The 24073-nt window shown below is 42.0% G+C and overlaps 1 protein-coding gene across 1 annotated transcript; it reads left to right on the forward strand.

Moving 5' to 3' along the window:
- The first annotated feature begins 1566 nt into the window (after positions 1-1566).
- On the forward strand, positions 1567-24073 carry tbc1d12a (TBC1 domain family, member 12a). The gene is made up of 13 exons (XM_020626494.3): positions 1567-3441; positions 9346-9481; positions 14480-14610; positions 15498-15580; positions 16210-16327; positions 16415-16521; positions 16857-16940; positions 17083-17177; positions 17632-17703; positions 17963-18091; positions 18250-18359; positions 19012-19270; positions 19388-24073. Exons 1-13 carry the CDS (start codon positions 1958-1960, stop codon positions 19457-19459), a joined length of 2880 nt encoding a protein of 959 aa, XP_020482150.2. The 5' UTR covers positions 1567-1957; the 3' UTR covers positions 19460-24073.

Below are 24073 nucleotides of genomic sequence, written 5' to 3' on the forward strand. Positions count from 1 at the left end.
AAAAAGAAAAGACAGCTCAAGAAAAGAAACAGAATACAGACCACGAATACAGTAGGTTATGCACATTGAGTAGACCAATAAAAACAACCGTTTGGACAATATATACCGTTTGATGATGATAAACTATAAATATGCGTGAAGAAATGATTCTGTGACTGTTGAAAAACTTCAGATTTTGCCAAAAAAAGACCTGAGCCACCCAACCTCCACATCTCCATGGATACTTTGTAAGAGGACAGGCCTCACTAAAGGGAGGTATTTTTGATTGAATTAGTGCAACTTCCTAAAAAGAAAACAGGCCTTATTCTAAATGTTATTGTATTACATGATGCACCTATTCTAAGTACTACTTATTGAAATGTAAATATGAAGAGGCTGAACTGTGGTGACAAAAAGCATCTAGGCTCATATTTGTCATTTTTGCCAAAGTGAAAAGAAATCCCTACAAAGCAATAACAAAGCGTACCTTCAGTCCCATTTGGTTGATTTGTGGACATGGAGGTATACACGGTTTTTGGGGCTCCTGACAGTTCTGCCGTTGGCTGATCTGAATGTTTCTAATAGCTGAAGACATAATTCTTAACCCCAGGGTTTGCGTTGAGCTCGAGTTGAGACCTCCTGTGTTGGAACATACATGATTTTCTGGAAACTCAAAGGTGATCTGTTGGCTGAGTGGGTGGAGGATACAGTTCCATTGTATTACTACATCAGGTTTAGACAACTCACATAACCACTGGACGTTTGACCATGAAAGACCTGAGTAAAGCTGATAAGGGGCTTTATGAAGTCGAAATCAACAAGGTCCGGCCTGACGTGCCATTAGGTAAGTGAACAAGCGGACTGTATGGATACAGCTAGGGGCATCTCACCCTGATTGTATACTGAGCTGTGATTGAGACACAGAAGAGGCTGAGGCCGTACTCCAGCTGGAAGTGAAAGGTCATTAAACTCAACACAACTGAGACAACACGGTAATACTGTCCAGAACCCAGCCAGCTAGAACCAAAGTGAACCTGCCTAAGACAACTCCTCATTCAAAGAGGAACCTCTTATGGGCCCTAAAATTGTATCACCATGCAGGTTTGGATCGTGATGCCATTTTTTTTTTTTTTTTTTTGCAAAAACAAGAAACTGTCAGGAAATTGATGTGGCCATGTGCATGATGGAGGTTGTGCAAATGATGACAGTTTAACATGCAGCAACACCAGATTTCCTGATGAAAACAGTCCATGACACTTCAACCTCAAAAAAAAACATTTTGTTCAGAACACTTTTGTCACTTCTTAAATGCATGTTTTTTTTTTTTAACTTATATTGGAGTTTTTTTTTTTGGAGTGTTGCTAAGTTGTATCCTGATAATTATTATTTGCGGTCATTATTGCGGGGTCAACGGGGTCAGACGTCAGACATCTGTTGTAGTAGCGCGGAGTGACCAAAGGGGGTCAGTGCAACCCCCCCCCCCCCCCCCCCCCCCCCACACACACACACACACACACACACACACACACACACACACACACACACACACACACACACACACACACACACACACACACACACACACCAGCGAATCAAAACAGATACAGAGCGAGTGGGAGGCATGACGTCATTGTTGGGGTATTTTCAAGATGGCGCTGGACTGTGGCCGGGATACCGCTGCAGCAGCCAGCTAAACGCTGAGGGATTTAATTAATCTTCTGCTTCTGCGTCGACGTCACCTCCTACCAGACTGATAAAATATTATCATTTCAGACCCCAGGACGTAACATGTTGCATCGTGTGACTGTCAGGTAACGTTGGGTATATCCCTGGCTAAAATGGTAGCCCCTTCCTCCAGGAACAACAAAAACCTGCTGCTGCTGCTGCTGCTGCTGCGGAGCTCGGCCGACGGAACAGGCGGACTCGTTGCAGGGATTATATGCCGCGGGCCGAGGCTCACTTGACGGACTGAGTAGTCATGGAAACGACGACTGAGAACGGAGGGTCCTTCGCTGTCGATTTTAACGAGAACGAAGAAAGGGTGGACGGAGGGGGACGGAGAAAATCGGGTCCGAAAGCTCACCTCGCAGTCAAAGACCGCAGCGCGGCGTTGCTGACCGGTGACAGTGGGGGTCAGGAAGCCGCGAGGGGTCAAATTTACGTGACCGGGAACGGCAGGAATGTAAACAGAGACGCCTCAGTACAGCCGCCTCCACACAAGAGGGAGATCATGTTGGATTTGGTCGCAGGGGAGACGTGCCTCCCGGGGCAGCTGACGGACAGCTGTGTGATTTCTGGGGTTTGCGGCGACCACAGTGGCATGAACGGATTTACTGAGTCACTCGGTGAGGCTGAGCCGACGGTGATCGAGCTGGAAAGAGGGGGAGGACGGGAAGGGGAAGGAGATGGGCTCGGCCTCGCAGGGACCACTGACGCTTCCTGTCCAGCTGTGCTCGGGGCTCGGGTTTCAGTGGAAGAGGGCAGACAGATGCGGCAGGATCCTGCGGGGGAGAGCGAAGGGGAAACCCCGGATTCCGACGACGTTACCCCGGTAGAAGAGTCGGTCGGCTGCATACGGACTTCTACTCTACTTGATCGGTTGCCATGCACGGGGAGGCACCAGCGGAACTGCGCCTGCACTACGGATGTCCCCTCGGGTCCAGATGTAAACATGCCCAACGGGGATGTTGACAGCCCGGGATGCGGCGGTCCAGACGTGGATGTAGCCCATTGCAAACAAGCGGAGATGTTTTCCAGTCTGGACCAGAGACTCGGTTTGTGCGACGTGGACTGCGAGGAAGTGAAAGTAGCCAACGGTGGTTTACACATCGTGGCAGCAGCCAGACATTCATGTGACTGGCCCGACTCGGACTTCTCGGCCGAGCAAGACACTGCAATTGATTTCGACCTGGGGTTAGGGGAGGAAAACGGGGCCAGGTCGGGATTTTGTCTGAATCTAAAGGCCTTCAGTGTGACACCGGGCTCTCAGTGCCCGGGAGAGGAGGAGGAGGCACCAGCTTTTGCAGGACTCAATCATTCCTTCGAGCCCTCCTCCGCCCCATCCCCGTCCAAAGACTCTCCCTGCGAGGGATCAAGTGCCAAACTCCCCTCACCCTTTACGCACACACCCTCCGGCGTGAACGGTGACAGCCCGCTCTCTGAACCCAACATCAGGGAGGACGACGAGGACTTCAGTGACCTGAGTTTACCCGTCAGGCCGCAGAGTTTGAGGACTAATCCCAACCTTGCGTTCTCCCTCAGCTGTGATGCCACCCCGCTGTCCCCCGACGACGGCGGCTTTTATTTTGGAGACGAGGGTTACGAGGAGGACTTCAGGAACGTTTTGGAGGCGGGTCGCAGACAGAGCGCCCCGGACAATCTGCCAGACCTAACGGAGCAGACAGACAGCTCGGACCCCAAGCTGATGCCAAAGAGGTTCGGCATTGCTGATTTCTTTACCAGGTAATACTACATCCCTCCCTCTCTCTCTCCCCCCCACACCCCCAGTCTCTCTCACTGGTGGTGAACACACAGTCCATTAATGTGGTGAATATAAAAAAAAAAAAAGCATAAAAAGCCACAGACTTAAAAGAATCTGAGAAAGTTGACACTATATGGATATGGTTCATTTAGTACTCCAAACTGCTCCTGCATTTTTTTATATTGCAAGGTATTGGACACAGGAAAATAGGCCCACAGACATATTCTCTATCCTTCCTCTGTTTCAGATTTAAAGGAAATAAACAGAAATCCAACTGAAGAATACAATCCATTTTCTTACTGCATTTTGTTCCCACCATTTCATTTAAATAGCAAATTAAGACCAATGAGAACAGACATTTTTTTTTTTGGAACAGTCGTAGACATAATGGATAATTCTTACACAAAGGCTTTTCCTTTATTTGTGTGTATAATATGTTTTGTGCCGTTGTGTTTGGTTTAAGTCTTAGCTAGGCGTGTATGTTGAGCTGTGGTCAGGCATGAACGGATGGAGATATGTACTCAGATACTGTGGCAACAAGAGCAGCTGTCGCAAGAACATACGGACCCCAGCATCTGAAGCTAACATGGGTGGAATGAAGAGGTTAAAAATACAAACACCTTTCAACTCTCACATGTTGCTGTAACTCATTCCTTGTTCCTGTCTTCACACTCAATCCTACCCTGCAGCATCCCTCATACAACCAATCAATAAAGATCAACACCCTCAGAATGTCAGGTTACTCCCTCCCTCCGTGGCAGATCATTGGAGTCTGACAATATTTAAATTAGAAACAGGTTCACCTTGAGGCCAATACTGGTTTGTGCACAGAGTGGACCTGTCCCTCAAATACACCTTCATCTTCTCTCCTTCAGTCATTTCTTTCCAGCTCCCACCAAGTCTCCTCCTCCATCTGGTCTGGATGTAAGTTAATCAAGAACAGATCTCAATTTGTAATGAGGATCTGGCATTTGTTCAGCATCTGGAGCATAACAAATAGATTTTATTTGGCGATATTTGTGGTCTAACTCTTTAATCGCTAATGGTCTCCTTGTTTGGTTAGCACTGGGGTCTGTCCAGGTAGACAGATATGTCTGTTTATGTAAGAGCCAATACAACTTTGTATTACTTTTATGACTTAAGTGGCATGCGCAATGGCTCAAAGAAATCAAAAAAGTAAAAAAAAAAAAAAAAAAGCCCTCGGCTAAAATGGCACCAAATGACCCATATTTAATATTACTTTTTTTGTCATAAAAGAGGAATTAAGGTGGGGGTAAGCCAGGGAAGTTGACCATTTGACATTTATCTGCTTCTTTTCACAAAGTGTCAGAGCTGCAGTCTGGGGCCTATAGCTGTGCAATAGGCTACATGTTATTAATGCCCCAGTTATGTATGTGCAGTAAGTGATACAGCAGGCCTCAGTAAGCATTGACTGAGTGCAGCCTCTGTCCTCAGGGCTTAGCCCTCATTTACTGCTCTCTCTATGCTCTTCTTTCTATTGCTGAGGCTTCAGGCTGCTTCATCACACCATTTAACCTTTGCACCGCTGCTGCACAGATGTTGTGACTGTACACATGCCAGGCGTGAAACATACTGCGTTTTAAAGTTTTTTTTTTTTTTTTCAGAACTCAAAGCGAGGTCAGGCAGGTTGGCTGTGTGGAGTTTAAAGCATCGCCTCTAGGCAGAGAGTTTGCTGATGGGGCTGTTTGTTTAAAACTAAAGATCTGCAGGAGTGTCTACATTTACAGGCCAGAAGGACAACAAACATGAGGATAATTAGGAGAGAAATACAGAAGATGAACTTGTTAAAGCACTGTTTGAGAAGTAAATAGAAGTCAAAGAGAGGCTGAATCTGACCGTCTCTTAATGTGGTAAAGGACTTTCAAGAATTTTGAATAGCCTTTGTACTCTTAAAAAGAGGCGAATCAGCTCCAGGCTTAATCAAAATGGTTTTTGTATGCTGTTGGATGACAGCTGAGTATTTAGTCAGCTTCTTCCTTTCAGGATTTCCAATTCAATCTCGTCTTATATTGTTAAGGATGGAAATGATAGAATGACTGACTGGTAAATCTGTTCAAAGCACTGCATTCTTTGAAATGATTATATCAATATTTAGTTCCAGAAATTTGATAATTGTATCACAGAAGTCAGGATGATGATATTACCAAACAGATATTCTGACCCACCACCTTTGCATAATGTGTTGGGCTTTGAAGGAGCCGTAATAAATACCTTCCAGTAAAGTCAATGTCTTGGAAAGTTGGACAACAATATTTGATCATCAACTTTACAAGACATGAAAAGTGAAGGGAAAGAAACAGCGGCCTGACAACATTCCTGTAAAGACGGTCAAGGAAGTGAAAGGCAAAGTGATGCTAAGGCACCTCAGTCCTGACAAAATTGAATTAATCTGAAAGACAGCAGCCCAGCTCAGCGCCAGAGGGGTTTCTTTTCTCTGTGTGTTTACTGAGGCAGTCAAATCTGGCTTGACTGGCAGGTGTAGGAAAATTTCTGTTTGTTAAATCCCCATCTGTTTCAGGCCTGGTTTTGGATTTGGACGCAGGCCTCAGCAGCTGGCTCCAATGTTACTGCGTCTGAGAGTAAATCCAGACAGACGGAGGAGAGAAAACAGCCCTACTGGAAAACCTCCACGCTGGCTGTTTGGTTCACAGAGCTGATGGCAAGTCAGGGAGGGTCCGCAGCTGAAACGATCAGAGCTAAACAAATACAAACAGGAATGCACATTTAAGAAACTTTGCCCTTTAGCAGATTGCAGAGAACTTTAAACTTTTCATTAGCAGCTTATTTATTAGCATTGTGTGACCTTAATCCTCAGTATCATTACCTAAAAGGTCAATTTAGCCATCTGTTAAATAAGAGAAAGAACAGCTAACTTATTTAAATCATCAAACTCCCATGCACTTTCAGTGGAATCTTGTGTTAAATTAGCCAGAGTATATTATATCAGGAGATATACAGTGGTGATTCTAGAGTCTGGTTGGGCCCTGCATGGCAAAAGTCAAATGGGGGGCCCTCCAACCAGCGTTCATCACCACCATTGTGTTTGCCAGTGTCCCAATGAGTTTCTCCCCCCTGTAGATGGATAATTCCTCTTTACTTTTCTTTGTTTACTTCATGGACTAACTTTGGTTTTCACTGCATGCAACGCTTAGCAGGGCAACAGGAGGCTACAGATGGAGAGCCTGTCATTGCAAAAATATCCACATTTGGGGCCACTGCTTTGGTTTAAGTTTGTGAGCCCTAAGGGGCCCCCTATTGGTCTGGAGCCCAAAGCAGTTGCCTGCCATGCTTGTTGAAAAGCAGCGCCTCTGGAGATATTTTGCCAAGTATGCAGGTCAATGCACTGATCTGATACCAATTTTTTTTTACTGTTAGCCCTCCCCAACATCAGGTTCCAGTTATTATCAAGTGATGATAGCAACAAAAATAACAACATGGTGGTGGCTGAGAGTGTGATGTTTGTCAAAGCTAGCAAAATGTCAGCAGTCAGTGTTTTTCACCAATAGTGTGTTTTTTTTTTAAAGTGCTCTTGTGTCAGAGGGCTCTCAGTACTGGCATCTTTAAAAATGCAATGTAAGCGGTTTGTCTTTGTGATACCAGCTTGGAGTGTGAAGCTGAGGGGTGAAATATACACACCCATCAGCAACGTCTCTTCCAAAAATCAAGACATTCCTCCTGTTCTGTCTCTTGAAGTCTTTTGTGCACTTCCATTTACTGACCCACATTTAATTCATTTAGCTTTGATCATCTCTGTGGTGAATTATTTACACACACACACACACACACACACACACACACACACACACACACACACACACACACACACACACACACACACACACACACACACACACACACACACACACACACACACACACACACACATCCTGTCCGCTCCTCTTTGGGAGTGAGGTTAGATCCTATTACACATATCAAACCCACAACACAAAAACACACACTCATTATTAGACAGGCTCATTATGTCTCTGTTTGTATGGCATTATTGATGTCTTCTTTCTTGCTCTGTGGGATAAAACAGGATCCACCACGTGATGCCTTTTTTTTTTTTTTTTTTTTAAATGAGCAGCTACAGGTGCTGCTCAGGTGTTTGATGAGAACAAGGCTGCTTCTGATCAGTGGGACAGCTTGATGAAACTGACATGAAGGACAACACTGGTTTCTTTTTGCTGCTCCTGCTGGAGTATTAATAGTGACAACCTAACCTGTTGTATCTAAACTACAAGACTGCAAATCGCTCTTCTTATTCCCAAAAAGTCTGATAGATCAGCTGACTGTATTTGAGCATCATACATTTATAACTTCAAAAATGAAAGGTCAAAAAGTATAAAGAGACACTGTGCAAATGAAACGGCACAATCGTTTATGAATGAAGGGCCTTTCCTATCACTACATGTAATATTGAGACATCCAAGCCCTGCTGTCTGACACTTAAGTGGATTTACAAACACACACAAAAACACTTTAGAGTGATGAAACTGGAGCCTGTAGAGAGCAGAAGAATAATATTTGCTTGGCTGTCTGCTTAGGTCACAGCGTCTATCCTTGTGTGCGTGTGTGTGTATTTGCTCTTGTTCTCCTTCGCAGCTCCACTTCCTTTTCATAATTCCTTCAGTTCCCCTCCCTCGCTCCCCCTCTCTGTCGTGCCAGCAGCTGAACAGCAGACACTTCCACTGAAGGAACGTAAAACTGTTGATCTGGCATTAATTTTTTCCCTCCAGCATCACGAAAAAACTGCTTCAGCTGCACAGTTGTGGTTAGACTGACGATGATCTGCTTAGATTTACTGCATTATGTCTTCCCTGTCATATCTGCATTTCTGGATTCTTTGGTCATTTTGAGGAACTGAAAGTTTTTCTCTGGAATTTCAGTTTTGCCGCAATGACTTTTGATTTTAGATGGCTTTTAAGATAGAGATTCTGAGATCACTGAAAAGAAAGTTGAAACTATATTGTAACCGACAAAGTATTATGACACCAATATGCAACAAAAACATCAAATTAATTTAGAAGAAGAAAAACACTTCTACTTCTACATTAACACACATCCAATATTTAGGAGGTAGAGAGGTTGGAGAGCTTAAAGTTTCTTTGGGCATCTCAGCTCTCCTCACCTGGACTATAAAAACAAGTCCTACCAGGTGGCGAAGTCTGAGCAGAGACTCCACTTCCTCAGGAAGCTGAAGCAGACTCACTTTCCTGCTTATTAACTTCTTCTACTCACTCCACCATTGGAAGCCTGCTGGCCTACTGCTGCACTGTGTGGTTTCACAGCTGCACAGCAGAGGACAGGAAGGTCTGACAGCAGGTGATGAGGGCGGCAGAGCGGTTGATTGGGACCACACTGACAAACACACATACATGGGCCCATTGAAAAGCCAACTGTATTATAAAAGACCTCATCCAGCCTGGACATAGTCTGTTCTTGCCCTTCTCCTCTGGAAGGAGACACCAGACAATAAAGACAAACAGTTTCTTTTCACAGGCAGCCAATACTTTATTATTTATGACTGTTTGTTGTTCAGACAACTGTTTGACACTACCTCGCCACTTTTGAGAGGTTTTTTTCAGACTACAGTTTTTTTCATAGGCATAAAGATCTATTCTATTCCCTTTCAGTAGTCAAGTTAAGCTTCATAAAGGACATATGAAAAGACAATTGCTGATTAACACAAGCTCCTGGAAAGATATGTTAAAAGTATTCTGGAAAAAAATGTTTCAGATTTGTGTACATCCACTTATTGTTTCTGTTTTGCTTTAAAACAAGAACAGAGTATTGTTCAATGTGAGCAGACACGTGTTTATAATGAGAATCTAATTCTCTCTCTCTCTCTCTCTCTCTCACAGGAGCCTGTTTTCTAGAAAACCCAAAGAGCCCAAGGCACTATCCCATAATGCAACAGGGTGGCGACTGTTTGGAAAGACATCAACCAGAGAGGACGATCAAACTAAAGAACCCGCCTCCCCAGAGTTAACTCAGCAGGTAGGCTCTACACACACACACACACACACACAAACTGACATGATCATCACCATCCTGTGCAGGGTGGTACCATCTTCTATCTGCTGTATTTCCTGCACAGACATTGTTGGGGGACTGAAAGTGTTCCATCTTCATGTCTTTGATGGTCTTGATGAAACTTTTGTTTCCTGATAAATTGTTTATAAGGTTCACATGTTTTCTTCTTCACGTGTGATCAGCCATCCTGTAGCCAGACCAAAAAGACAAAACATGAAAATCCCATGTACCCTTTGTCATACATTAAACAACATTTAACAAATCTCATGGCCTGCTGCCAAAATAGTTATTATAATAGTTATAAAATAATACAAGTGAATGCTCACTATCATCCTGATACCTTTGTTCTAGTGTTAGCTTATGACCAATGATCCTGCTCTTCTTCCGTGGCTTTGTCGATATTTTTGGGTAGTTGGAAGTGAGGATGTGATTTTTCTTGTTAAATCAGAAGTATTGTGTATTTTCCAAAGTGTAAATGTGACCTACATGAAGGCAAATCTGAAAGAAGAAATGTGAAGGGGATGGGATTTCTCTGTAGCTTTGACTGTCTGACAAAAAAAAAGACTTTAAAATAAATCACTTTCAGGTGTTTTTTTCCGGACATCTTAATACCCAATGACTCATTTTGATTGAAGAAATGAAGGGTTGTGGTTTGTAGCCCTAGAGTGAATCATGTAAAAATTATTATTATTATTATTATTTATGATTATTTGTTGAATTTATGTTAGAGGGGCTTTTTCAAAATCCAGATACTTAATTATATTTCAGTTGGAGCTCCTTCCCTCTTACTTAACTAAGGAAGTAAAAACCAATGCACACAGTGAAGTGTAGCTTGTCAAAAGAGGTCATAATAAAGAGCCCATATTATGCCCTTTTTGGGGTTCATATATTTAATCCATGTACCTACTAAAGTATGTTCACAATAGCTAAAGTTTGAAAAAAGTCTCTGTTTTCATGTACTGCCGCTCCATGCACCAGCTCACTTCTGACTCTCTCTCTAAGGCTCTGAAGTGCCCACGTTCAGAGTGTGCCAAGTCTGATCTGATTGGTCGGCCTGTCAGCTCTGCCGTAATTGGTCAGGACATTCTCGGAAATGTCCCGCCCCCTTTACCATATTGGGAATGCAGCCACTTTGGCTCCGAGGGGAGCAAAAATATTAGCACGTTAGCACTACTGTGCTACCGCAGGCTACATCATATTGTGGGTGTGCTACAGAAGTTAACAGGCGTGCAACATGAGCTGCTGGGCTTGCCACAACAAGCCAATGGACTTAGATCAGTGATCTCACACTGACAAGTCGTCACAATTTTTTTTCGAGGGGGGCTAGAACTGAGCGTTTTATGCAGCTAATGCTGCAGCTAACTGGAGAATGTAGGAGAAGCCGCGTTTCCGCGGACTTTGAATTTTTGCACATAGATGTGCCTAAACATGCACAGGACACTTGGAAAAGAACATATAAGTATAATATGTATAATAAAAGTATAATATGGGACCTTTAAGCCGGTGAGATGTCTTAGTGGTTAGCATGATGCAGTCAAGACTCCAGTGTCTAATGCTGTTAGCCCTTGTCTGTTTACAAGCAATATAGTGGCTGGTATGAGACTGTTAAATGGATTTACTGTGTGTGTATGTGGTCGCCAGGCAACTACCACTCACTGCCTGCAGCTCAGGATGCAGATTTTAACCCACTCCACACACACCAACACACCAACACACACTCAGAATGTATCCCTCTATCCCCCACTTGCAGCTTGCTTTAAGAGCCTGCCAGAAATTACACCCATACACACTCAAACACACACAGCTGCTCCTCTGCTGTCATAGAGCAGGTGGTATCCTTGACACACACACAAGCAAGCATGCTACACACACTGCACATGCACACACACTGCGTTAGCAGGTTGTGTCTCTGTTTTGATTTAATTGAATGATATTTGTTTTTCCTGTCAGACAAAAACAGAAAACTGTGAAGAAGCAGTTGAAGCTCACAATGAGATATCCATTAGTTTGATCACACTCGAGTCAGAGACGCTGTACCATCCTTCTGAAGCTCTCTCAAATAAGACACCGAATACCTTCAATCCTTATTTTAGCTCCTGGGTAGCTTCTGACCCTGCATTGTGCAGGCAGAAGAGACGCGCTGAAGGCCGCTGCTCTCTGCACTCACTCTGCTCACATGATGACAGCCAGAGTCAGATGATTCATCAGGAAAGGAGCCTGCCAGATGTGGTTTGGCCTTGCATAGCTGACACATGAGACACAACACTGTGCAAGAGAAGAAGAAAAGAGGAGGAGGAGGAGATTTGATGCATTCATTATTTCTTTTAAATACAGTTTTTTTTTCTTTTTGTAACACAGGTATTAGCTCAGAGATGCCGAGGGACAACCAGTCAGTTCTGCCAAAATAAAAGTCCTGTTCATGTTCTGTAAAACCTCATTATCAGCCACAATAATGTCAGGAGTATCATTCCCACAGTTAACACACATTATTACTCTTGACATGACTCCACTGCTAAACTTCTACAGCAGGTCCTGTCCTAAATATGATTCACTCTATAGCCTAAAGGTCGTGGAAACCAAATGGCATTGGTAAAGTGGGAAAGAAAATGTAAAAAAGAAATTACAAAGAATTACAAAAACCTGAAGTTTGACAAATCCCGCTTGGGCTGGCTCAGTAGATTTGCATATTTAAATGCCCATTTTTCCTAAATAATCGTACAAGCCCTCAGTTTGAAAAAGAGGGGTTTTCGCCATAGCTCTATCTATACTATTTCTAATTACGTTCCAGCCAAAAGGAATATAAAAAAAGAAGGAAGATGGTCATTTATTGTTATCAATTCTGAACAGTAAGATGACTGTTTATATCCCATCAACACTGTTTCTGGTCAGAGTCTCGCCTCAAGTGGACTAAGATTTGACTTTTTACTGCTTCCTCCATCTGCTCTCACTACCACTCTGAAACCTTTACAGAATGTTTACAGTGTTTTTTACTGACACTCAGTCAATGATACTGTGAAGTGAAGCTAACTTGGAAATCACATGACTTCATACATATGACTCTCACTTCATCTTGGAACTGATGACACAGCAGCAGTAAAGCTTCAGAGGCACGGAGGAAACTCTGCTGCCCTCTGCTGGTGAAGCTGAGACACCTGTGTGTATAAAAGGCTTGTTGTCTTGTTGACCCACAGCTGTCTGCGAATGAACCGTTTATTGTGCTGGGCTTTACACACACACACACACACACAGATGACCACATATATACACACATACACACTTGATAGCTTTGTGGACACGTATAAGTGTTGGAGTGTGAGTGTGCATATTCACATGTACACACTGATGGTAATGTATTCAGACTTAGTGATTCTTTCTTTCAACGAACCCACATCTTTTCCCCGTGCAGGAGCTGATCAACTATTGCTCCATTTGTGTTTGTGTGAACGCCTGGTGTAGAAGTTTGCAGATCACAGAATTCTGTATTGTTTTTAGTGTTAGGATTTGATTGATAAGAAGCATTTTGTGACAAGTTAACATATCATTTTAATCTAATTGAAAGACATTCCAGCAGCCTGCAGTTTCAGCTAAATGAAGAATACATGTTATATATTGTTAGCATGCTTTACCTACCTAATGTTAGTCCTGTTGACGTTCTGGATGAAAAAAAAGAATTACACTTGACAATCAAAACCTGCATTGTTGGTTTGTACGCAGACAAATAAGTCTGGCACTGATCAGTCCTGTGATCCTTCCATCCTGCCACTATCAGCAGGACCTGTAATGTAATGTAGGCTGTTACATTAATGTTAGCTAGCTACAATTCAGAACCAAGCCAGCACACCACACAATATTTTTTTACATGTATTATATTGACCTGCTTTGTTCCTTTAAAAAAAAGCGGTATTAGCATTTAGCTGTCATACATACTTTTCTATAACTTTATCATTTTCTTTCACAATTACAAAGAAGCATTTTGTTCACAATGATACTGTTATAACTCCCCTCAGGTTAATAAAGCTTATACAATATCCTGCGTCCTCCGTGATAACAAAAAAATGACATCTCAAAATAGGTACTCTCATCACTTTTAATCTAAGGGGGAAAACCTCCGAAGAGTTGTTACCTACTTAGTCTAATGAGTGAAGCATACAGATTGTCTCTCACTGCACGCTGCACTGAAGAGACAATCTGTATGCTTTACCTCTTAGATATAGAGGTAAAATCTTGGAGGCATTTCCCCCCTTGATTAAAGTGTTGAGAGCATTTTGAGATGTATTTTTTTGTCCTTAGATCCCTATTATTTCCATTTTCTAACTGTGCTATTAGCAGTAAATTAATGAAAAGTAACAGAAATGTAGAAGGAGCAAAGTTGCTGAACTTGTAATTCCTCCAGATTGATATAAATAATACAAAACGGAATAACAGGTCTTTTTTGGTCTTGAAACAGAAACTTAAACGGCACTCAGAGAATACCACAATCATCATTAGAAGCTGAGTGTCACCTTCCTCTTTCTGTGGAGTTTGCTCTGTTTCATGGACTTTTTTCAGGTTTTTAAAGAGGAATACTTCTGAGCACTTTAAAGAGTTACTGTTTGTCATTTGCTTTAAATTCAAGACTGAAAGTTCATTGTAAAACTTGGAAACAACTCAAGGAAAAATTCCACTGTTGTTCCCTTGAGTGGCTGTTCTGAAAAAAAGATGTAAAGGTGCTCCCAAACTATTGGTATTAGAACATCTTCATTGCTATGACAACTTGGACAACTCCGTCTGCTGAGGGAGATCATTTGGGGAGTTTTTTAAAACAATTTATTTAAAAAAAAACAACAGGTTATTTGCATTTAATTGCCTGTAAATCTCTCTTTCAACTGTAAATGACCATTAAAGATACTCTTAAGAGAAAATAACAGAAATGAATACCATTCCATCTCTCTAAATCCTCTTTTCTGTTGTCCATGTCCACAGGAGGAGCAGGAGCAAGAGAAGGACGCAGACATGTCCGTGTGTCCTCAGCTCCCCCTGGCTGCAGGGAGGAGGAAGAACCTGGAATTTGAGCCTCTTTCCACCACAGCTCTCATCCTGGAGGACCGGCCGCCGTAAGTACCAGACAGGCACACAAACTCAAACAAACAGAACTCAAATATCATCTTTTTAATCTGATGATTGTCTCTAGGATGTTTCTCATACTCTAATACACTGACCAAGAGATAGAGGTTTGTAGACCTACAAGCAGCCCCCCATGAAACCTTGACAACAAAACTGTTCAAAAGATCTTTTTCTATTTTTACATTATTTACAACAGTAGGTTAACATGTGTGTGTGTGTATATATATATATTTGTTTAAAGATGGTAACAGTGGCCTCTTGCTACCTAAATCAAAATAGATTTTTATGTATGGTGGCCATTTTAGGACATTCCACAGTGATGTTATCAGACTTGTCTCAGCCTTTTTATATACAAGATTGACTTAGCCCTTGATGCAACCATATAATTAATCGATTCAATGTTTTCAACAGAAGTGTCAATCTTCTTCTTGTTCCAGCTTCTCAAATGTTACTTTTCCCTGTCTTGTTTGTTCTTCTTATGTGAAAATTAAGTCAGTTACTTCTGTTTTTAATTTATAAAGTCTAAAGTCTTGTGGTGTCTTGGTTTAATTCATCATTGAATATTAATGTCCAATTGATATTCTCTAGACCATCCAAAATCTCACTGGCAGATGAATCTATGGCCGTTAGTTAGAAGCAGCTTCTTCAATGCTGCCAGGTGGTCCTCAAACAGGCTATTTGTTGTTGATCGGCAAGAATGAGCATCTGGTGAGAGCCGCAGCATGACAAGGAATCTCAATCAAACACAGAGAGTCACTATGTGTGTGGCTGAACACCTGACAGGAAGAGAAATGCAATCTGTCCAACTGGCTGACTGCCCGTATACCCGCCTGTCTCCCTGACTGACTGACTGACTCTCACTCTCTCACACTTTCAGGAACCTACCTGCCAAGTCTATGGAGGAAACTCAGAGGCACAAAATGGAGTACGAGGAGATGGTGGCAGGAGCCAAGAGGAGAGGTATACACACACACACACACACACACACACACACACACACACACACACACACACACACACACACACACACACACACACACTCACTCAAGAAGCATATCAAAAGATCTAAATGTACCCAGGGACTGAAACTAACTTTTTACATCAGCTGCCAAAAAACCGCAAAACGGACCTTGGCAACAACAGCTTCTACTAATGTATTAGTAACATATTAGCGCAGACAGACAAAATCTTTAAAAAGTGAGGTTTTTTTATGCCTTTATTACAGAGATAGGACAGTGGATGAAGTCAGAGATCAGAGAGAGTGGGGAATGACATGCAGAAAGGGGTCACAGGTGGGGTTTGAACCCTGGCTGCCCGCTTGGAGGATTATAGACTACGTACATGGGGTGTGCACACTAACCACTAGGCTACCGCCACCACTTAAGTTTTAATTTTCTGATTGAAAACCGTTATTACATTGACAAGAGACAGGGTGTATAAACATTTGATAGAATATGGTTCATTATCAGATCCATGGAAAAAGAGATCAATTTTGAATCAAAAATACAGTCGTAGCCTTACATTTATTAACATTGACTGAAGACTTTTTAATGGAATTTGCCATATATTTATCACCCCTCCCTCTTTAGAGTTGAAAGAAGCCCAGAGGAAAAAGCGTCAGATGAAGGAGAGGCACAGACAAGAGGACAGCATTTCCAACGCCATGGTCATCTGGAACAGCGAGATCCTGCCGCACTGGGACACCATGTACGTCTCCTTAAGTTTACGCGTGTGTCAAATATACAGCTTGTTTGTGCTGAAATGGTAACTTTGCCATTATGTGCATGTGTGTAGGAAGGGGACCAGGAGAGTCAGGGAGCTGTGGTGGCAGGGTCTTCCTCCAAGTGTCAGAGGCAGAGTGTGGAGCCTGGCCATCGGCAACGAGCTCAACATCACACCAGGTACAAACTGCTCCATGGTCGTCAAATTAACACATGAATGATCCGCACTGTTGACATGTTCTTTACCATGATCACACACACAATGCTGTTTATTTTGACTCTATCCCACAACAATTGCCCTGCTGCCTAAAATACTTACTAGAGTACATGTGGATTCATCCGCTGCTTAAAATACTCCTCAAACAAATTCACACTCACATTTTTGTTTTTTTAAAATCCTTTTCTTTTGAGGTTCTACAAGAATCTCATCTTCAGTAAGACCGGTGGGCTTGCAGGGCTTCTGTATTTACTGACACTTACAAACCTAATGTGCTTTTTTCCCCCTTGTTGTGCAGAGCTGTATGAGATCTTCCTGTGCAGAGCCAAAGAGAAGTGGAGGAGTTACAGTGAAACCAGTTCAGTAAACGACAACGAGAGTGGTACGACGCAGCACTTATCTGAACTCTTCAAACTCAAACTAGTCTCAATCGAAACACATGCTAAAATCTACTCACTATAACAGTTAAATACATGGACAACAAAGTGGAGGAAATAACGTGTTGATCATCATTTCTGTGATAGATGGAGGGGCTTCTCTTGCTGACAGAGAGTCTAGTCTGGACCTTATTAAACTGGACATTTCTAGAACGTTCCCCTCCCTCTTCATCTTCCAGAAGGTAAGACACCCTTTATCCTTCATGCAAAATACCTTTTCCTAACTGTAAGCATTTTATAGTTTTCAGTCCTTTTGATCAAGATGAACTCATACAGTATAGTGCTTTCACACGTGCACAAATCTCCTGAAAAACATCCTGGACTTTTCAGGAGTTAGCTGCACATGTGAATACAAACGAAAGTTACGTATGTAACTACGGTTCTATGAATACTGGATGGTCAGGAAGGATGAAATAGAACAGCTGAATTGTTCACTTTGACTTTACCCAGACTTTTTCCTGCTAGCCCCCTAGTAAAAACATTTGCGTGGAGTTGTGGTGAGAGATGTGAAAGGCAGCAGGAAAGACTCAGGAAAATTCCCCAATTGCTAGCACTATTTCCTTCTCCTCCCGATGTGTGCCTGTTTTTATCTTTTATCTTTTATCTGTCTTAACATTCCCTCTGTTCTCTCTGCAGGGTGGTCCCTATCATGACCTGCTACACAGTGTACTGGGGGCTTACACCTGTTACAGACCTGACATTGGCTATGTGAGTTCACGTTTTCATTCCACCCTCGAACCTTGAACAGTTCATATTAATCTGACACTAGTTTCAGCGCAACACTAACTGACAAAAGTGATGTTTGAGTCGTTGATCTTGAAGATATACCCTGTGTCTAATCATCAAGACTGTCCAAGGAGTATCCGAAGAAGTAGAAGTGACTGAGAAGCAGCATGTTACCCTGAAAAGCTCACTGACAATTGTGTGAAAATAATCATTAAACCTAAACGGCTGTCCTGTGTTTCAGGTTCAGGGCATGTCGTTCATCGCCGCTGTGCTGATCCTCAACCTGGAGGAGGCCGAAGCCTTCATCACCTTCGCCAACCTGCTCAATAAACCCTGTCAGATGGCCTTCTTCAGAGTCGACCATGACCTGGTACACACACACACACACACACACACACACACACACACACACACACACACACACACACACACACACACACACACACACACACACACACACACACACACACACACACACACAGCAACTGTTATTCACTATTCAACTGTTCAACTCTCTCTCTCTGCCAGATGTTGAAGTATTTTGCAGCCTTCGAGGTTTTCTTTGAGGAGAATCTGCCCCGCCTTTTCAATCACTTCCAAACCAACAACCTGACCCCTGACCTCTATCTGATCGACTGGTGAGTGACGAAAGGCTCCACAGTCTCTCCAACAGACCTCTGATCTCTGTCTGAGAATTTCACTTCATGAAAACTGACCTCCAGTGGGCAGCTCCAAGAGATTGTTGTTTTCTTTATCCTGTACAGAATGAGCTCAAATTAAATCTTGAATAGGGTAACTGTTTTTTAAATTAAGGGCAAAGTAGTTGATTTGTGGCTAACAAAGAGTCATTAACTTAAGGTGGCCTGACTCCTGCCTGCTAAAAATCTACCTCCTTTCTGTTTCCCTCACTGACAGATTGAATAGCTGCCATTATAATTCATCCTCTCTGAGCGCCAGAGGCAAACCGTAGTGACATATGTAACTTTGGTTCTTCCTTATTACATTCTGAATTCACCTGTCTTTGTCTACTTTCAATTCCTGCTGTTAAGCCTTTCAACACCAGCTTATGGCGTCGTGTGTATATCGACCTTGTTATTCTTACAACCTGACGGAATATGCCTCATAGTTACCTTCTCTGAACACATTGGGCCCCCGTCCACCCAGTGTTTTAGGTTCTGGGGTTGTAAGTCCAATTCTAACTTGTCATGCATTTTGAAACAGGCACTCTGATTGTGTGATTACCTTTATTATATTTGATAAGTTAAACCTGTGTGTTGTATTATTGTGCAGGATCTTTACACTCTACAGTAAGTCCCTCCCTCTGGACGTAGCGTGTCGCGTGTGGGACGTCTTCTGCCGGGACGGGGAGGAGAGCTTATTTCGGACAGGGCTGGGCATCCTGCGTCTGTTCGAGGAAGTCCTGCTCCAGATGGACTTCATCCACATCGCTCAGTTCCTTACCCGCCTGCCTGAGGACCTGCAGTCACACACACTCTTCATCGCCATGGCCAACACACACATGATCAGCCGAAACCGCCGCTGGGCTCAGGTCAGTATCACACCCGTCAAAGTCCAGGGTTCAGCTAAAAGTTAGTCTATATGTTTCTAGCTTGTCCGATGTTTGAATTCATAACTTACAACATGAATTTCTCTTGTTTTCTCCCAGGTGTTTTCAGCTTTGATGAAGGATGGAAATAAGGAGACAGACAAAAACAGCAGCCCAGCTTTGAGAAGCTAACGCTGGCTAACCTTGACCTCTGACGCCATCTTTCTCCAGTCTAAATCAAAGCGCTAAAGCAGAGTAGCATGGAGCTAAAGACTCCCCTGAAGCTCAGCTATGAAGCTTGGCAGAAACTTGAGCCAGCCGTGAAACTACCCCGGGCAGAGCTGAGACTTTTTCTGCAAGCTGTTGCACCCAGCCAGGGGAAGAAAGAAGAGGCTTCAGTGTTTCCTGAAATCTGTGATGGAACCAGAGCGGGAAGCGAAAGTGGTTGGTTTTGTTCTGTACTCCCACCGCCATTGACAGTATTTCACCAGACAGGTAATAGTTTGGAAAATTAAAAATTCCAGATAATAGTATACGTGTTATTCCTCCTGCAGGCGGGCTTGTTGTAGTAATGCCTCCATGCTGGGAAACGAACACTGAGCACTACGCCCTTTGTAATTCTCAAAGACTCTAATCATTCTAATTTTCGGTGCTAATGATTTATTACGGCTTCAGAAATGACCTCTTGGTTAAACTATCTACAGTATGTAGTTCCTTTCGGTTTGGATATTACACTATGATTCATTCGCTGCATTGAACCAGACCTCTGGATGTGAACATGATCAGAATCTGGATTAGCATGCCTAATCATGCTAACATACAGATGCAGATGGTTAGCCTCCCACTTTAACCTCTTACCTTTTTTCAAATCTCCACCTTCAGGGACACAAACCTGAACGTGAGAAGTAACTAAAACAGTTTTGCAATTTGAATAATTTTTGTACAATGTAGTGTTTTGGAATCCAATAACTCACATCTCATCAGTGACGCTAATTAAGCCCAAGCAGAGTGTGACGAAAAGCTGCGTGATTCTGATGTTTCACAAGCAAATAATGATCACATGTTCTATTGGGATGATGAAGTATTTTCTACATGTTACACATTTTTTCATTTTGCTCAGACTGTTAGCTGGATGTTTTAGAGCTGGAACGTTACAGTCACTATTGAAGTGTAACTAAACCGGCTTTTAGATCTAATGGAGAGAAATAAGTGTCAGATTATGACTCCGTCTTTCGGTTAAAATTTCTCCCTAAAAGTCTCGTGAAACCACAGTGAGCGAGCATTTCATGTAAATGTAGGAGTGAGGAGTGATTACAGTTTCACATCAGTGTTTCCAGCAGAGCACTTTATCGATGCAGCACTGAAGCTACGTCTCATTTTGAAACTACACGTAGTGAGCTCATACTAAATAAGCAGGGCATTAAGTGCCTCATAGTTTCCTTTTGTTTGATGTTGGGGGGGGGGGGTTAAACTGAAGAACCGACATGGCTTGTTCGAGCAGATTGACAGAAACATCAAGTAAAACATATACACAGTGTAACGGAGCAAGAACAGCTGCACAGCTTTAAGTTTCTCTCCATCTGGCCTGAAGATGAAGGTTTTTAGTGTTTGTAGCAAAACCTCTGTCACTTAATAATTTGTGAAAATGTTATCCAAAAAGAAGAGGAAAGAAACTTAAAGATATTTGAATTCAACAAGCAAGAATATCCATTTTATTTAGTTTAAACAAAAAATCAGTTACATCAACAAAATACAATTTACAATATCGTCCCAGACCACATGATGGTGTCTGCAAATGGCGCGTTCTGCTCAACCAACAGCTCCAAACACATCAATATTCAGTGAAACTAGAAAGATTCACATTTTAGACGTCAGACCCTGCAAACTTTCAGCATTTTTTTGCCAAAAACACTAAATGAAGTCGATAAAGAAAATCAGTCTGTGAATGTATACTGACTTAGTTTCAGCCTTTTACATACTGTAGTGTTACCCTCTAATAGTTCCTCCAATAACACTCCAAATGAACCAAAAAAAGGTGACAAGCAGTAGCCATGATGTGCCCATATTTGGAAACAGGTGTGCCACAGTAACTCCAGCGACAACCATCCAGTCGTCTGCCTGTATTGGCTGCGCCGTGTTATTCCATGTATATGAATTTCATCAATTAAGATTGAGACTGTCACATGATCCCTTCAGGTCCCCTCAGCCTGTTGAAGTGCTTTTACATCCCCCTCGTCTTTGCTCTGTGACTTTGTGCTAACACTCCTTTGATGATCACACTCCACCGTAACATTCACCTTCATTGCATCCCTACCTCTTGATTTTCCTCGTTCCCACCAGCAAATGAGCAGGCCTTAAAAATGTGGACCAAGCTTCCACTTTGCTTTTTTGTGCTTGTTGAAGCAGAAAACTTAATGGAGGCATTAAGCAGCTCTGGAGAAGGAGGACATAGAAGGAGGAGGAGGAGGAGGTGAGGAGAAAGGAGACAAAAAGAAGACTAGAGCTTCCTTCAATTTTAGTTTGTACATCCTCCATTTCTTTGTGCATCTTAGTCCCTGCAACGCTAAATATATGACGAGTGAAGACAGTTCAGATCACATGACTTCTTGAACTGTTTTTTCCCCAAATGCAGTAGAAAAAAGCAGCAAGATAGCATTTTATAAGGAATGAGTTTGAGGGTACAAAGTGATGGTTTCGAGGGTCAGAAGGAAGAATTCAACTCTCCGTCAACGTCTTTTTTTCCCAGACTTTCAAGTTATTTCTCTTCTGACACATTTGTGTTCACCAAATCACTCCATAACTAAAGGATTGCTGTTGTACATTTTCCAAACAGAAGCCAGTATTCACATGTCCCAGCTGACAAAACCAGTCTGCACCAGTGTTCTAACCATTTTAAGTATTGATGTTTGTATGAACCAAGTGCTTTGTTTGTTGGACCACTCAAAGAGGTGGCTAAAATTTAGTTTGAGGTGACTACAGAACATTTTTCAAATGATCTCAAACTCAATACTAAAACAGCCTCCGAGCCTCCCAGCTGTTTAGGAATGAGCTGTTGTGTATTTCTATGATTAAACAAGACCACTGTATTAATTAAGTCGGCACTTGACAACAGAACGGATTTGGAATGATTCCAGATTATAAAATGAATTTGCAAATCAAGTGTGAAAGGCAGCATGAGCCCTGCATTGAAATGACAACAACATCATATAAAAGACCCAAAAATGACGAAACGCTGCCATTTCCTCTGCTGTGATTTTATCAGTCTTTAAAGTGAAGAGTTATTGTCATGCATCAGCAACTAACATCCTCAGGTGGATTTACACATTTTGGTTTTATTAAAGAAGAGTGAACACACGTTGACAGACAACACTTTGTGAACTTGAGCCTTTTTTCCTGCAGTTGCACTAATTACAGCGTGTGCAATGCTGCAGCCGTGTCAGCTGTTAAAAAAATGTTTCTCATATGCAAATTAGCAAATATATGATTAGGATTCTTCATGAACCCTCCTTTAATCTTTTCTTTTTTTGTTACTCTCAACAGAAACTATGTAAATGTGATGATGTTCTTATTTTTTTAACTCAAATCGACTTTTTTTTTTTGGCGACACAAATTTAGAGTGTTAGTTTCCAACACACAAAGAGCCTCCTTCAAGTTTGTCCTTTATCAGTGTGGGAGACTAAAAACGTTTATCTCTATACCGCCAGCAGCCTGCTTTATTATAGCTCAGTGCACTGTTGATGGATTTGAGGTTTCATAATCCTAAAAAATATTCCCTGACGCTGAAAGTTGACCTTTACAGATGGTCGAATTTGGGGTTTCATTTGGTCTTCAAAAGTCAAACAACCTTAATGACATCAGTTTAAAAACACTCGGCAGCATTTAGAGAGAATATCCAGTTTTATAATCGGTTAATACTCTTTTTTTTTTTAGTGGAAAGTAAACTTATATTCAAGTTTCATGTTTATCTAATTGATAAGAGAGTGCCAGGTAAACAGAAATAGCAGCACATGTAATGTCGTTCTTACTCCGGACATGTATGAGATTGATTCTGTAGAATTAATGTGCAAGATACAGAAAACAGATGTTTCCTGTCAGGTCATTTGTTTACAAATATTCTGTCCCTGTAAGAAAGAAGACATGTTTTTTAAGAACCTGACCTTTAGTGATTTACATTCAATGAAAACAAAAACACTGTTACAAAACTGAGTCAAAAACAGGAAGGTAAAGAGGTGTTTTCAGGTGGTTTGTCAGTGTTCACAGTCGTCACTCATTCCGACTGGATAGAAGGAACATCAAACTTTCATCTTTATATATTCAGTGTTGAGGAGTTAAGATTAAACACAAAGACATGTTGAAAATGTCAAATGATTTTATATGTATGTTCTGTCATGTTCACTCTTTTAGACTTCAAGTGCAATACGGTGTGTTTAGGCAGCAGGTACATCCGAGTCATTATTACCCAGAATCCTCTTCGGGCCGGTTTAACACTCCCTCGCCTTGACCTCACTCCAGATTATTGATGAAACATTCAGAGAGCTGCGGAGGGAGCGTGAGATTAATGTGATATTTCCTCTGAATAACTTTATGTTTCATGTCTACATCTATTTAAGTTTGATCACTGCTATCAGTTGTATTTGATATTTTCATGCAAATTGACTTAGTTTGTTTTTGTTTTATTGATACATTTCGGTGTACAGTTTGTTCTTCATAATGCCTTACAGGTGATGTAAATAAACTGTAAAAATGTTCTTTCTTTTCATATAATGGCCACTAGTTTAATGTGTAAATAAATATCTCAGCAAACTA

This window comes from Labrus bergylta, chromosome 10 (assembly GCF_963930695.1).
Source record: "Labrus bergylta chromosome 10, fLabBer1.1, whole genome shotgun sequence".
NCBI lineage: Eukaryota > Metazoa > Chordata > Actinopteri > Labriformes > Labridae > Labrus > Labrus bergylta.

What these genes read in the sequence shown, in the direction of transcription:
- tbc1d12a (XM_020626494.3), top strand. Translation starts at nt 1,958, where the DNA reads ATGGAAACGACGACTGAGAACGGAGGGTCCTTCGCTGTCGATTTTAAC. An exon ending in ACAGACCTGACATTGGCTAT is followed by an intron (nt 17,704 to 17,962) that starts GTGAGTTCACGT and finishes CCTGTGTTTCAG; the next exon opens with GTTCAGGGCATGTCGTTCAT. An exon ending in GACCTCTATCTGATCGACTG is followed by an intron (nt 18,360 to 19,011) that starts GTGAGTGACGAA and finishes ATTATTGTGCAG; the next exon opens with GATCTTTACACTCTACAGTA.